Source organism: Myotis daubentonii, chromosome 13 (assembly GCF_963259705.1).
Source record: "Myotis daubentonii chromosome 13, mMyoDau2.1, whole genome shotgun sequence".
NCBI classification, from domain to species: domain Eukaryota; kingdom Metazoa; phylum Chordata; class Mammalia; order Chiroptera; family Vespertilionidae; genus Myotis; species Myotis daubentonii.
The window spans coordinates 5,005,662-5,022,489 of NC_081852.1; the positions used below are offsets into that span (position 1 = coordinate 5,005,662).

The 16,828-nt window shown below is 42.0% G+C and overlaps 1 protein-coding gene across 5 annotated transcripts in view; it reads left to right on the plus strand.

Annotated features, from left to right (window-relative positions):
* The window catches only part of BMPR1A (bone morphogenetic protein receptor type 1A), a 191,842-nt gene that overhangs the window by 160,198 nt on the left and 14,816 nt on the right, over positions 1 to 16,828 (plus strand). For all 5 annotated transcript variants that reach the window (XM_059662046.1, XM_059662047.1, XM_059662048.1 and 2 more), the window contains one exon: positions 12,197 to 12,341. In XM_059662046.1, the coding sequence (XP_059518029.1) occupies positions 12,197 to 12,341 (145 nt within the window). The remainder of the gene's footprint in view (positions 1 to 12,196; positions 12,342 to 16,828) is intronic.

Here is a 16,828-nt window from a genome sequence, read left to right on the forward strand (position 1 = left end):
GGTAGTCCCAATTACCTGGAAGTGAAGCAGAGTGGCAGTAAAACCAAGAAAATTACTTAAAAGTCATTTTAGAAAGTCAGAGGCTGTGTTGGCTATCTAATACTGCATGAAGAAATCACTCTTAGCCCTAGCTGATTTGACTCAGTAGATAGAGCATCAAACCATGGACTGAAGAGTCCTGGGTTCATTTCTGGTTAAGGCATACATATAACCTCCGTTGCAGACTCAATCCCGGCCCTTGTTGGGGTGTGTGCAGGAGGCAACCAATGGATGTCTCTCTCTCACATCGATGTTTTTCTGTCTGTCTCTCTCTCAGTCTCTCCCCCTCCCTTCCACTCTCTAAGAATCAATGGAAAAATATCCTCCCGTGAGGATCAACAACAAAAGCAATCACTCCTAAACTTGTTGGCTCAAAACAGCAGTTATTATCCCTCACTGTTTCTGTGGGTCAGGAATTGAGTGACTTGTCTGGTTGGTTCAGGATCCCACCTGAAGGCTGGGCTGGAGCTGGTAGAGCACCTCCCAAGGTAGCTCACCTCCAAGGCACAGAAGTTGGCAGGCGACCTTGTTCCTCTCTGGGAGCCTCTGCATAGAACTGCATGAGTCCTCGCAGCTACTTCAGAGGCCTGCCTCCCTGCAGAGGGAGTGACCTGAGACCGTACGGTGGAGGAAGGCAGGGGTGTTCATGATACAGACCAACAATTTTCCACGGGGCGCCGCAAGAATGTTTAAAACGCAGTACCTGACCATTTAGTCAGGCAAGGACCTCTTTTCTCTTAAGTTGTCAAATTGGAAATTGACAGCAGCCAACACAACAATAGCCATTTGGTGTGAATGAATCAGACTTATTGTTCCGAGCCAGCTCAGCCAAGGGTTTGAAAGCCTGAGTGAGGGCGGCAAATGGATGAAGAAATGACAAAGAGAATAAGCTGGGTCTAGGTCAGTGATGGTGAACCTATGACACACGTGTCAGAGGTGACGCGCAAACTCATTTTTTTGGTTGATTTTTCTTCGTTAAATGGCATTTAAATATATAAAATAAATATCAGAAATATAAGTCTTTGTTTTACTATGGTTGCAAATATCAAAAAATTTCTCTATGTGACACGGCACCAGAGTTAAGTTAGGGTTTTTCAAAATGCTGACACGCCGAGCTCAAAAGGGTGGCCATCACTGGTCCAGGTGGATCTTCCTGTGCTTGGCTGAGGCCACAGAGAGAGATCCAGAGGCAAGCTGAGCCTTTATTTTATAGCCAGAGGTAAACAAGGTAGTGGTCACCATAGTTACAATGTTCTTGTAAGTTTCACTTGTTTTGGCAGCCCATTAGCTTCCCAGATAAGATCTAGGGAGTGTCATAAGGTCAAGCCTAATTATGCTAAGAGGACTGTGCCCTCTAAACTGAGACTTGTTTGTGGCTTTGCTAACAGGTCGGTCAAAGGCTTAACCCTATTGCCACGCCCTACAACTTTTATCAAATTTTTTTTTCAGATCAGCAAAAAATGTAACATTTTTTGGTGTGCCACAGAATTTTAGTAATTAGTTTATGCACCATGTGATGGAAACGGTTGGAAATCGCTGGTCTTAACGCAAAAGTCCATCCTCACTTCTGCCATGTCCTGCTGGTCCCTGGGCCAGGCCTGTGCCCTGTGGAGGGAGGTCAGCATGGCATGCGTCCCCAGGTGAGAATCTTCACAGGCCTCAGACATCGAGCTCCCTGCTCCTATTCTGAATAACTCGTGACTTCCCCTACCATCTCCCCAACAGAAGGCTAGAAGTGTATTCTCCAAAAGAACAAAAGTAAGGTTCTCAACTGTGGAACCCTGCTATGGAGGGTGAGGTATTATAGTGAAAACGCGGAGGTCACGTGAACATTTTGTACTGATTAGTGGATCCTCAACCCTCCCAGAACCCCATCACCAGGCTTGTACCCGCAAGACAACAGATGGGAAGATTCTTCTCAGGGAAATCCATGTAGCCCAGGAGAAAACCTAGCCGTGCTGACATGAATGTCCCATGAAGTGGCCCGGGCAGATGACTGTCCGGGGAGGTCTGTGGTCAGTGAGGCCCTCACACTAAGCTGCCCCTTGGGCAGTGAAGGACTTTGGTCCCTGAGAAGTAGGGAACAAGCGAGGTGGGTGATGGTTGCCCAGGCATCCGGCATGAGAACTCTGGCTGTAGGACACAGGAGAAGCCCTAGCAGCCCTGCAGTCTGGATGGAAGGATAGAGAGGTGGGTAGCACAGCTTGGAGCTCACAGCACAGAGCTAGAGAGGAGAGCCTTGCAGAGAGGCTGGAGACCCACAGAAGGTTCCTGTCAAGTATGCAGCTGAGTCTTGATCAGCGAGCACGGATGAGGAAACGATGCAAGGCTGGGAATCGGGTCTCTCCCACCAGCTCTGAGGCTTGAAAACCCACAGTTCCCCAGGCACTGGTTCGAGTCCTGAGAGGGTCTGGCCTCAGTATTGGGGAGTAAGTAGACCTACACTGAACGTGGCTCTGGTCCTACCTCAGAAACAAGACCCCAAAGGATCAGGCCTTTTTCAGGTAGCTGCGTTCTCAAATGAAGCCCAAGAGCATGTGCACAGTTACAGAAATGGCCAGCACCCAACAGGTAAAACCCAGTATCTGCTACTCAGTCAAAGATGGCCAGGCATGCAAAAAGCGGGGAATACAACCTAGAATGAGAGGACATTAGCAGTCAGTACCACTGACCCAAAGTTTAGGATTAGCAGACATAATAATTAAAATAGTTAAATAATTATATTAATTAAATAATTAAATAAATTAAATATATAAATTTATATATAAATATATAAATTAAATATTTATAAATTAAATAATTAAATAGTTAAATAATTAAAACAGTTATTATAATTGCATTTAGAGACATAAAAGATATTTTAAAAGATCCAACTCAAACTTTAGGAAATGAACTCTATTATAGTACCTGAGATGAATTGTGTACTGGGTGAGATTAATGGCAATGAGCATGAAGACAACAATAGAAATTAACAAACATTTAAAAAGAACTCCAGGGAGAAACCAAGATGGCGGCATAGGTTAACGCCGGAGATTGCTGCCTCGAACAACCACTTCAAAAAACAACTAAAAGACGGAACGGACATCATCCAGAACCACAGGAAGGCTGGCTGAGTGGAAACTCTACAACTAGGAGGAAAGAGAATATCATACCCAGACTCAGAGGAGGCGCAGTGCTGAAGTGAAATACTAAGGTGCGGAGTGCACGTGGAGCGGGCTGGCGGCGGAGGGCGCGGTTGTTGTTTTCAATCGGGAGGGAGTTTCAGACTCTTAGCTCCAGATCCGGGCGAGTCTCTAGGGACCCAGACTCAAACGGGAGAAGCGGGACTGTCTGGCTTCGGTCGGAACTCGAAGGCAACTTTCTCTCCGAGGTTTGCAGCAGTTGCTGGGACTCTGTGAGGCAGAGCCCCTAGGGACGGAACTGAGAGCAGCCATAACTGCTCGATCCGGCCCGCCCTGTAGATCCCCAGGGACCCGCCCCGCCCAAGCCCTGCGCAGAGCCATTTGCCGGATAGCCTCAGGCAAACGCTAGATTAGCACCGCCCTAGAGATCCAGCACAGAAGCTCTCCCACTGCAGACACAGCCGACTCTCATAGCCAGTTAGCCTGGAGGTCAAATCACCCCTGGTATTACCGACAACAATCAAGGCTTAACTACAACAAGACTGCGCACAAAGACCACTAGGGGGTGCACCAAGAAAGCATAAAAAATGCGGAGACAAAGAAACAGGACAAAACTGTCAATGGAGGATATTGAGTTCAGAACCACACTTTTAAGGTCTCTTAAGAACTGTCTAGAAGCCGCCGATAAATGTAGTGAGATCCTCAAGAAATCTAATGAGACCCTCGATGTTATGATAAAGAACCAACTAGAAATTTAGCATACACCGACTGAAATAAAGAATACTATACAGACTCCCAACAGCAAACCAGAGGAGCGCAAGAATCAAGGCAAAGATTTGAAATGCGAAGAAGCAAAAAACACCCAACCAGAAAAGCAAAATGAAAAAAGAATCCGAAAATACAAAGATAGTGTAAGGAGCCTCTGGGACAGCTTCAAGCATACCAACATCAGAATTATAGGGGTGCCAGAAGATGAGAGAGAGCAAGATAGTGAAAACCTATTTGAAGAAATAATGACAGAAAACTTCCCCCACCTGGTGAAAGAAATAGACTTACAGGTCCAGGAAGCGCAGAGAACCCCAAACAAAAAGAATCCAAAGAGGACCACACCAAGACACATCATTAAAATGCCAAGAGCAAAAGACAAAGAGAGAATCTTAAAAGCAGCAAGAGAAAGAAACTCAGTTACCTACAAGGGAATACCCATACGACTGTCAGCTGATTTCTCAACAGAAACTTTGCAGGCCAGAAGGGAATGGCAAGAAATATTCAAAGTGATGAATACCAAGAACCTACAACCAAGATTACTTTATCCAGCAAAGCTATCATTCAGAATTGAAGGTCAGATAAAGAGCTTCACAGATAAGGAAAAGCTAAAGGAGTTCATCACCACCAAACCAGTATTATATGAAATGCTGAAAGGTATCCTTTAAGAAGAGGAAGAAGAAGAAAAAGGTAAAGATACAAATCATGAACAACAAACATGCGTCTATCAACAAGTGAATCTAAGAATCAAGTGAATAAATAATCTGGTGATCATAATAGAATCAGGGACATAGAAAGGGAATGGACTGACTATTCTTGGGGGGGAAAGGGGTGTGGGAGATGCGGGAAGAGACTGGACAAAAATCGTGCACCTATGGATGAGGACAGTGGGTGGGGAGTGAGGGCGGAGGGTGGGGCGGGAACTGGGAGGAGGGAAGTTATGGGGGGAAAAAAGAGGAACAAATGTAATAATCTGAAGAATAAAGATTTAATTAAAAAATAAAATAAATAAAGACACTGAAAAAATAAAAAAAATAAAAAAATTTTTAAAAAAGGAAAAAAAATAAAATAAAAAGAACTCCAGCCCTGACCTGTGTGTCTCAGTGGATAGAGCCTTGGCCCACAGACAGAAGGGTCCCGGGATCGATTCCAGTCAAAGACACGTACCTCAGTCGCAGGCTCAATCCCTGGCCCTGGTCAGGCTATGTGCGGGAGACAACCAATCCATGTGTGTCTCTCGCATCGATGTTTCTCCGTGTGTTTGTCCCCCTCCCTTATACTCTCTCTAAAAATCAATGGAAAAATATTATTGGGTGAGGATTAAGAATAATAACAACAACAAAAACTAAGTACTATTGAGCTGTGGCACTTCAAACCGTCATGTGTGTGTGTGTGTGTGCATGTGTGTGCGCGCGCGCCCGCACTCTGCTCACAACACACACACTGTTCCTTTAGGTTCCCTTTATAGTATTAAACTATTACAGAGAGTCTAATGACTGTTCTGTGTGTTTAACTTTTGAATTTTATGTACTAGATTTATTTACTTGAAGATCAATTATTGAGTAGAGATTAGTAATTTAATGAACCATTTACATTTAGCTCAATTTTAACAAGACACAAATTTCTATCTATAGCAAGCCATAAAAGATTAAAGTTAAAGAGGGGTATATATTACTACATGTTGAGATTACTCGTTTATGTATTTCATTAATATTTTCACTTTTTTTCTGATGACTCTTGTTCCAATCCAGAAAAATTTGCAAATTTATTCTTCTTGAATCTGACTTACATTCATGATAATATAGTCCTCAAAATCAGTACCTTTTCCAGAACCTCCTCTCTAGCTGTCACCTCCTTTCATTCTGGAGTAGCTCTCATTTCTGTTCCATCTGGCAGCTCTTCGTACTTTCCTCTGACGTGGAATTCCTATCCTTTTTTGTAAGCAATTTCTTTTACCTTAAAAAACTGGGTAGAGCCCATGATCCACACCTAAAGCATTTACTACGTCCACCTAACATTTTTTCATTTGCTTACTTGTTTATAATCATTTGCCTAAAGTCTGCCTTTCCCATTGTACAGGAACCTCAGTGATAGCAGAGATTAACTTGTTCATTGACAGTGATGATGGCTAGCTGATAAATGAACACTTTTCTGTTTAAGTATTAAGAATGAACATAGTGGCCCTGGCCATTTGAAGTGATAAATACTTGAAGTGGTTGAGTGTCGCCAGTTCAATTCCCAATCATGGCACATGCCCGGGTTGCAGGATCGATTTCCATTGGGTGTGCAGGAAGCAGCCAGTCAATGATTCTCTCTCATCTTTGATGTTTCTATCTCTGCCTCTCCCTTCCTCTCTCAAATCAATAAAAATATATTTAAAAAATAATACTGAACATGATGAATTGGTGTGTCTCTATCTTTGGCACACAGTAGATACTCATTAAGTTTTGTTGATGATCATCAACCTCCCCTTGACCCAGAATGTGTGCTTAGCAGCAGTATCACAGATTAATTTATCAGATACAAAGTCCACTTCCAGCTTTCTAATAGGCCCAACATGCTCACTGCCATTAGAGGATATCTTAGTCCCACTCAGTTCAGTATGAAAAATGCATTATTTTGAAACTAAAGTAATTGCAAAAAATATTTCTAAGTAATGTTCCATATTATAAAAAGGATGATAAACATTTATTGTGTACCTAAAAAAGAAGCTGCAAATCAGCTTTAAAGTGATAACAATTAAGAAAAAAGACCTTTATATTCGTGTTCGTTTTTATCATTTTCATCACCCTCCATTTATTTGTTTAGTTCTAAGTTTTAGGTCCAAGTTTTCATTTGGTGTACTCCTTCTGTCTGAAGAACTTCCTCTTAATTTCTTGCATGTAGGTCTACTGGCCACTGGAATTCCTTATCTTCTGGTTTACATGGTTTCTTTCATAATTCTCATCTTTGGTCCACTGTATGTAATTTTTTTTCATGGTTTCTTCTAAGGTTTTTTCCTTCTCTTTGGTTTTAAACAATTTGACTACAGTATATTAAGGATATGTGTGTTTCCTTTTTGGTATTTACTCTCATTTGAGACTGACTGAGCTTATTGAATGTATGGCTTGATGTCTTTCATTATTTTGCAAAATTGCTATCTATTATCACTTCAAATACTTTGTTCCTTTAGCTGTCTCTTCTTTTGAGACTCTGATTACACATATTTTAGATTACTTGATATTATCCCACAGCTCTTTTATTCTGTATTGAGTTTTTCTCATTCTTACTCCTCTTTGGGGTTTTTTTTATTTCAGGTGATTTCTGTTCTGTTTTCAAGTTAGCTAGTTTTTATTTTCTTCAACTGTGTCCATTCTCTGACAAGTCTGTCACAGGAATTCTTCATCTTTGACATTGTTTTATTTCTAGCCATTCCATTTGACTCTACCCATTTCTCTGCTGAAAATTCCCATCTTTTGAAAAGGCTTGTCCTGTTTTTCTGCTAGGTGCTTTGCCATTTTAATTGTGGTTATTTTAAGGAACCTGTTCAATGTGAGTCATCTCAGGCTGGTCCTATTTATTGATGGCCTTGCCTCCCGACAGTGGTCTGCTTTTCCTTGCTTCATAACTTTTGATTGAATGTTGTACATCATGTTTAAAATAATAGACTGAGATTTAAAATACACACACACCTAAAAACGGGCATGCCTCTTCTCTTGACATGAGTGTTTTGGGTTGTGAGTCAGTTGGTTAAGAGGTGAATAGGCCTTGGGCTTTGTCTAATGTTTGGGCCTGTGCCTTCAGTGCATCACAGGTTTCACACGCCCTTGGGGCAGACAGTCTGATGTTATGTTCTGCTTGGGGCCGAGGTTTGGGTGCAGGGGCTTTTCTCTGTTTCCGCTAACCCACTCTGCCTTTGCTGCACACCTGCCCACAGCAAGGCTCTCTCTCATCCTTTGGCTCTCTCTCAGAGTCACCTGCTGTTCCTCACGGTGTGGGGCACGGGTGGAAAGGGGCGGAGGGAATGCCTGGTCCTCAGGGCAGGCTTCTGTGTTGCTAGACCTTAAGGAGATGTTCTTAGAGTTCTGACCTTTCCTCAGCATCAGTGGCTCTTTGTCTGGTGGGAGCAGGGAAATGTATCCTACACATTTCCTAGAGGCAGCAGGGTTTGCTTCTACTCTTTCCCAAAATTAGTGAATCTTGGCCTGTGTCCTGAAGGTGGAGTGGGGGGAGGGTTTGCAGGAAAGCAAAAAATAACCATGGTATACAGTGAGATCCACGTGTGGACAGAGTTTACCTAGTCCTCGGTATGGAGACATTGAATGCTGACCTGAACAAGTACTGTGCTTATGACCATTTTTGGGAGGATCTAAGGATAAAAGTATTTCTGTTTGTGGAAGGGCTGAGGGTATTAAATGTTGAGTTAAATTCTCATCTTCTACAGTTTGAAGTCAGTAGTTAAAGCCTAAGACTGAAAAACTGAAAATGTCAGCATAAGCATGTTATTTAGAAACTAGTGGCCTGGTGCATGAAATTCTTGCACATTAAAAGGGAATTAATTAGAGGAAATATTTTAATATTGCTATTTGCCCTTTCTCTATAATAGAAGTGTCAGAGATAAAAGAAAATTAGTAAAATGTATATGAAACTCTCCCTCCTGTTAGAGTCTGGGGCTCAACGGAGGACCTAGAGTCAAGTCCCTGCCCACCACCCACATGCACTTCCAAAACACAGGAGACCCAGACCTGGCCGGCCCCACCCTAGTCAAGCCACTCCAGGTAGGGGGCGCAGTCTCAGGTCCCCCAGCCCAGCGCCAGGTGGGGGCACAGCCTCAGGTCCCTCAACCCAGCACCGGGTGGGAGGGCCAGGCTCAGGTCCCCCATCAAGCCCCACTGGGTGTGGGGCACAGCCTGAGGTCTCCCGGCCCGATGCTGGGGCGTGGGGCTCAGCCTGAGGTCCCCCGGCCCGGTGCTGGGGCGTGGGGCGCAGCCTGAGGTCCCCCGGCCCGGTGCTGGGGCATGGGGCGCAGCCTGGGGTTCCCCATAAAGCCCCGCTAGGCAGGGGGCGTGGCCTGAGGTCCTTTGTCCCAGCCAGGCGCCATGCAGCCTCAGGTCCCTGCTCTCTGGTCATGACATTACCCTGTCCAGGCTAATTTGCATATTCCTCTATTATATAGATAGATAATAAGGTAAATGTGAAGCAAATCAGCTTAGAAAAGTTGAAAATGTTTGATTTCCAGAAGTGCAGAATGGATGGGAAAGGATGAAATGAGATGGGTAGGAACTGTTGTTTGGTTACTAAGCCACAGAGAACTGCAGTGAGTCCTCACGTAATGTCCATAGGTTCTGTGACTTGTACGTGAAACAAAGTATAATTAAATCAGCTTTACCAAAGACTAATTGATATAAAAAAGAGTTTTAAGTTCCTGTGGCATCTCATCAATGCTACAATGAAACGTTATTTGAGGACCTGCTATATATAACTTAAAAATAGACAAATACAGAAAGAACTTTGATAAAATTAAAAACAATGTTCTAAAAGTTTTGTAACAAGGGTGTGGATGAGAGTGTGTGGAAATGGGCACTTTCATACAGTGGTGGAGAGATAATAACTGGTGTAGCCTTCAAGTCAGTAGAGCATTCCATCAAAATTCCAAATTCAGTTCTAACTTGTACTGCAGATATGCTGGAAATGTTTTTCATTTCAGCTGTGTGCGGAGTAAGACTGTTAGGATGGGAAAAGGCCTTTCTTTGTCTTTGCTTATGAGACGCACCTGGCAATTAAACCCCAAGATTGTTAGCTCCTCTAATTCAAACAGCTGAGGGACAAGATAAGCTATAAACAATCTAAATGTTACCAGTAAGGGAGTGGTTAACAGGCATATGATGAAATACTGTTTAGCCATTAAAGAAAACAGAGGCCATTTATGCATTGCTATGGAATGACCCCTCAGAGAGAAAGCTAAGTGAGAAAGCAGGATGTGGTATACTACCATTTCTGGAAGGAAAAAGAGCAAGGGGCATGAGCCCCAGTGTGTGTGTTTTTGTTTGAGTATCCTGTCTCCAGAAGGTCACCTAAGACACTGGAACTAGTTCTAGTTCTAGGTCCTTCTCGGGGATGAAGCCGGGGGCCGAGGGGTGGCGGGAGGAAGCTTTCTCACTGTGCACCCTTCTGTGCCTTTTGAATTTTAAACCATTTGAGTCAGTTACCCATATTAAGTTATAAATATAAAATTATAAAAATGGTTAAATATGTTCATATGGTAAATAATTTAATTTGATTTAGTCTCAGATTTTTGTTCTGTACTATAAGTTGCAAATGGATTAAAGGACTAGTGAGAGAATCTCAATTTTTAAACCTTGAAAATGTATTTATGACATTAGGGGTTGGGAACGTTGTCTTAAATAGGACACAAAAGCATATATCAAAAAAGAGGAAAGTTTGATGAATTTAATTTGACAGCATTAAAATTAAAAACTGACATAAAACACCATAAATGGAATGATATGACAATATCAACCCAGAGAAAACTGTTAGAATACATAATTATCAAAGATTAAAGAACTATGAACTAATCAGAAAAAAAAACAGATAAATCACCCCAATTGAATAATGTGCATAAACCATGAATAGGCAGTTCAGTGAAAAACAGAATTCCAGCCTCCCTCATAATCAAACAAAAACAAGTTACCGTTTGTTTCATAGCCTTCTGGCGAAAGCCAGAACTGTGGCAGTTCCGGTTTAGGGTGGAATGTGGGTGGTGGGCTTTGGGAGATGGCACGCTTGGTGGAAGTATAAAGGCGAGCAATTTGGTGGGTGTCAAAACTGAAAGTATGGTATGTGTCCCTTCAAGAAATGTTATGCATCTGCACAAGAGACAGGCCCAGGAATGGTTTTTACAGCCCTGTTTATATTAACAAACTTTTGGAAATAACTAAAATATGGCAGCAGAGTAAGTTGTAGCAAATTCATAAGCGAATTACTAAGTGTCCTTTAAATTATTTCCCTGTCAAAATAGTAATGACTAAGACCGTGCATTTCTGATTTGGCCTCTGGGTTTAGATCCTAACTTCTCCTCTTGGCCAGCTGTGCCACTCAGCAGATGAGCCTGGGGGCCACTGGTCGCTTATTGTAAAATGGGAATGTAGTGCTTACCTTTTAGGAGTTTTGTAAAGATGAAGTGAGTCACAGAATAATGCCTGACACACGGCTTCAAAAAAATGAGCTGTTTTTTTAATAGGTATCAGCATGAATAAATATGTAAAACATGAGGGTTGTTTTGTTTTTTTCACTCAAAAGCAAGGTATAAATTATTACTACAGCAGGCCATGTATGTAAATTTGTATCCAGAGAAACAATGTTGTTTATGAATACATACAGTTATGGTAAAAGTATAACTACATTATTGGAAAGATACGATCACTTCTAGGATAGAACTTGTTAGGAGTACAGGAGAGCAGTGGAGTTACCAGAGAAATGGTTGGAGCTTCAGATATTCCTAATGTTTATTTCTTTTCAATAGATCTAAAATAATTATAGTATTTAATATTTATTAAATGTAAATGGTATACACAGTGTCAAATCTCTACCTTCCTATATGTTTGAAATATTTCATAATTTGAAATTTTAAAAAGAGAAGCCTTCAAAAATATCAGAGTGAATGAAGAGGACTTGTTTGATTTCTTTTCCATACCCTTCTTTTTTCTTTTTAAAAAAATGGAAATATATTTATTGTTCATTTTGATACATAAATGAACTAGTATACTTACAAATTCAAATGAAAATACTTGTGTAAAGTAGAAAGTTTATATTCCTACATCCCCAGAAGGCAGACACGCCAAATTTCCTGGGCTGAGGCATTCTGTCATGCAGCAGAGGACATCTTTCCCACAGAGATATCTGCCTTGCCTGGGGGTAAGACAGTTGACCCACCCTTTTGGAAAACACCTTGCCCTGAGGCCACTTAAAGAGATTAAAAATAACAATTCGCCTTAGTTAAAACTTGCTATATATCCTTTCTGAACTTTGTAGACATATATATATGTAATCTAAAACTTTGTGGAGTCACATCAACATGCTATTCTTTTTATTTGGCTTTCCCGCTTGTCCCAGCAGCACTCAGGTTAGAATGGCAGAGCCACTTCTGGAGGTTCTGTTGGGAGAGGCATGTTATCCTGGGCTAAAGCTAATTTTGATATGATCCTGTCTGAAGGAAGGAGAATGCTGTTGACAACCTTTAAATTTTATAGTTTTAGGATTTTAATGTAGATTATTTTCTGCTTTTTGAAAAGACATTATTGCAAGAGCATCTCAAGCAGACGTCGTTACAATCGTGACTTGGAGCAGGATGAAGCGTTTATCCCCGCGGGAGAGTCCCTGAAAGACCTCATTGACCAGTCACAGAGCTCTGGCAGCGGCTCCGGGCTGCCTTTGCTGGTAAGATGGGCATCTGTGGAAGCAGAGTCCTCACTGGGTAATGGGGCGTGGTCATAGCAGGGTGATGGGGTGTGGTCACGACAGGGTGACAGGATGATGGGCATGGTTACGATTGGTGCCTGGTCACGACAGGCTTGGGATTATGACTGCACATGTATTTTCCTTCTTAGTTAGAAAGATGGCTGCAGTAATGCGAGATAAAATTAGTCAAAAATAAGAAATATGAAACAAGGAAAATAGGCAAGTAAGGTTAGGAAAGGAAGTATGGTCATGGAGTGGTACATAAGTGCTGGAGTTAGCTTGCAAGCTTTGCTTTAACAGCCATTCTGAAGGCGAATCAGGTGTGTGACTCCTCGACTATTCCAATTCTGAACTCAAAAGTAAGTTTCTCCCACAGACCTTCACAAAGAAGACACTTCCCACAATGCAATACCATATATGAGTAATTGTAAGAGGGTTATATGTAAGGAAATACTCAAGGTTAGGGATCGAGAGGACCCTTAAGATAAACACCAGATATTCAGGTAGCTATTTGTTTAATTACACTTGTTTAAATACATTTATCTCTCACTTAACTGAACTAAATAATTTCTGTAATTGAATTGGAAAGGTAAAGTAAAATGGTCTTTATATACAGACAACATGATTATGTAAAAAACGTCAAGGATGATACCATAAAGCTAAGACAACCAATAAGTGAGTCCATCAGAATACAAGGTCATTCTACAACAATTACTGAATTCATGGACACTGGCAAAAAAACACACCAACAATTAGGAATTAAAATTATAAGAGCTGTATCACTAGAAGTAGCATTAAAAAAGTTAAATATTTTGCAAGAAGCTTACCAAAATTATATAAGACTTGTACATTGAAAATTAGAAAACATTGCCAAAACAAATCAACACAGCCCTAAATAAGTGAAGATGTATATCCTGTCTGTGAGTCAGCATTAAGATGTCAGTTTTCCTAAAACTGATGAGCTGACTCTGATATTTAATATGGAAATATAAAGAACCAAAAGAGCCAAAACAACTTTGACAAAGAAGAACAAACAGGATTCACGGCCTGATTTCTGGACTTAGTGTAAAGCCATGTAACCACCATGGTGCTGCATAAAAATAAGGGGTGGGGAGTGTCGGTGAACGGCATGGAGAGCCCGGAAGTGTACATGCACATATGTAACCAACTGATGTGGGTGCCAGAGTAATTCAGTGGGAGAAAGATCGTCTGTGCAACATGGTACAGGAAAAATTTGGCATCTGTTTGCTGTAAAGTGAATCTCAATCTTTACCTTACTCCATACACAAAATTACCTTGAAATGGATCAAAGACCTAAATGCAAAAGTTGAAGTATAAAACCTTTACAAGAAAACGTTTCAGAAAATCATTGTGACCCTTGAGTTGAGCACAGATTTCTTAGGAAATCAAAAGGCATGAAGCAGTTTTCAAGATGATAAATTGGGCTTTCTCAAAATGTAAGACTTGTCTTATTTAGAAGACACTGTTAAGAAAATTAAAAAACAAATCACAAATTTGTGTTGCAGAATATATAAAGCACTTTTACAACTCAGTAATAAGACAAACAATTTCATTTTTTTTAATGGACAAAAGAGTTGAATAGACACTTCTCCAGAGAAGATATGAGAATGGCAAATAAGCATATGAAAGGATAGCATCATTGGGGAACCACAAACTAGCACAATAAGATGCTACTGCACATCCACAAATATGGCCAAGACTGTGGATGTCAACTGGCAGTCTCAACATTGCTGATTAAAATGCAAAATAGAAATATCCATGGGGATTAAAAATGGCAACAGAACAAAAACCAAGATGGCAGCATAGGTAAACACCAGAAATTGCTGCCTCGCACAACTACTTCAAAAATACAAATAAAAGACAAAACGGACATCATCCAGAACCACAGGAAAGCTGGCTGAGTGAAAATTCTACAACTAGAAGGAAAGAGAAAAGCACACTGAGACTCAGAGGAGGTGCGGAAGTAAAGTGCAGAGGTATGAAGGTGCACGCAGAAAGGGCTGGCAACTGAGGACACGGTTGTCTTTTTCAATCGGGAGAGAGTCTCAAGATCCCGACTGCTCTGAACTCCAATTCCGGGCGAATCTCTGGGGACCCAGACTCATACAGGGAGAAACTGGACTGTCTGGCATCGGTCGGAACTCGAGGGTGGCTTTCTCTCAGAGGTGCTTGCAGCGATTACTGGGGGACACTGAGATGCGGGCCCTCTTAGGGTAGGACTGAGGATCTGCAATAGCTGTTTGCTCCGCCCTGTTGATTCCCTGAGACCCCACCCCACCCAAGCTTTGCGCAGAGGCTTTTGCATATGAAAGGCCTGGCCCTTTGCAATCTGAAAATTACCTAACAAACTGCAGCTGGGTCAGAGAGACCCAGAACTTCCAAAAGAAGGCCCAAGGCCCCACAGCAGCTTGCATTGCTTCACAGCTGGGCCTCATCTGGGCACCTGCAAATCCCAAACGAAGAGGAATCTGCAGCTCTTTCTGTAACTCCTGCTGGGTAGCCTCTGGAAGAGGCTAAATTAGCACCTCCTTAGAGATCCAAGAGCCAGTGGTCAGAGTGGGACCATCCAGATTACAACTCCTCAGATCCATAAGGGACACACTCAGGGGGCAGACTCAGTGAGCACCAAAGCCCCACTGAAGCAAGTCTTGCCCCAGAAGGGTGTCTTCAGCACAGAAGTTCTCCCACTGTAGACACAGCTGATTCTCACAACCAATTGGCCTGGAGGTCAAATTCTCCCAGTGATACCTACAACAGTCAAGGCTTAACTACAACAAGACTGCACAAAGCCCACAAGGGGTGCACCCAGAGTGTCCACCTCAGGTAATTGGGGAGGCTGCGCCACTGGGCCCTATAGGACACTTAGCACAGAAAGCCACTCTATCAACACAGGGAAGCATAAAAAATGCGGAGACAAAGAAACAAGTCACAAATGACAGAAATGGAGGAAAGCAAACTACTGGATATAGAGGTCAAACCGATCTTATAAGGTTTTTCAAGAATTTTCTAGAAATCACCGATAAATTTAGTGAGACCTTCGAGGATATGAACAAGGACCAACTAGAAATTAAGCATACACTGACTGAAATAAAGAATATTATACAGAGATCCAACAGCAGACTAGAGGATTGCAAGAATCAAGTCAAAGATTTGAAATACGAAGAAGCAAATATCACCCAACCGGAAAAAAAAAAAAAAAAAAAGAATCCAACATATGAAGATAGTGTAAGGAGCCTCTGGGACAACTTCAAGCATCCCAACATCCGAATTATGGGGATGCCAGAAGAGAGAGAGCAAGATATTGAAAACCTATTTGAAGAAACAATGACAGAAAACTTCCCCTACCTGGTGAAAGAAATAGACTTACAAGTCCAGGAAGCGCAGAGAACCCCAAACAAAAGGAATCCAAAGAGGACCACACCAAGACACATCATAATTAAAATGACAAGAGCAAAAGACAAAGAGAGAATCTTAAAAGCAGCAAGAGAAAGAAAGTCAGTTACCTACAAGGGAGTACCCATACGACTGTCAGGTGATTTCTCAACAGAAACCATGCAGGCCAGAAGGGAATGGCAAGAAATATACAAAGTGATGAATAGCAAGAACCTACAACCTAGATTACTTTACCCAGCAAAGCTATCATTCAGAATTGAAGGTCAGAGAAAGAGCTTCACAGATAAGGAAAAACTAAAGGAGTTCCTCACCACCAAACCAGTATTATATGAAATGCTGAAAGGTATCCTTTAAGAAGAAAAAGGTAAAGATACAAATTATGAACAACAAATACACATCTATCAACAAGTGAATCTAAAAATCAAGTGAATAAATAATCTGATGAACAGAATAAACTGGTGATTATAATAGAATCAGGGGCATAGAAAGGGAGTGGACTGACAATTCTCAGGGGGGCAGGGGTATTGGGAAGAGACTGGACAAAAATCATATACCTATTGATGAGGACAGTGGGGGGAGCGGCAAGGGCAGAGGGTGGGGTGGAAACCGGGTGGAGGGGAGCTATGGGGGGGAAAAAGAGGAACAACTGTAATAATCTGAACAATAAAGATTTAACTTTTAAAAAAATGGCAACAGAATAGGAGGATGCTACACACAGACATTCTCCCAGGAACAAGCTGGAATTACAACTGAAATATGGAAAGGCTTCCTGAATAATTAATGAAAAACTCGCAGGAGAGAACCCTGATACCCAAGGACCGAAAGTGGAGATGCATAGAGACTGGTAGAAGGGGCAGAGTTGAGAAAGGGCTGGCTTGGCACCCACAGTTGGCAACTGAAGTCCCAGAGAGATATCTCAGTTGTGGGGAGTTGCCACTGAAAACCTGGGATCTAACCCCCATGCTAGGCTCCCCAGCAGAGAACACCAGAACTGAGAAGGGTACCCAAGTCACATCTCTCTGTGAAAAGCAGTGGGGTGCTGTCTGCCAGGG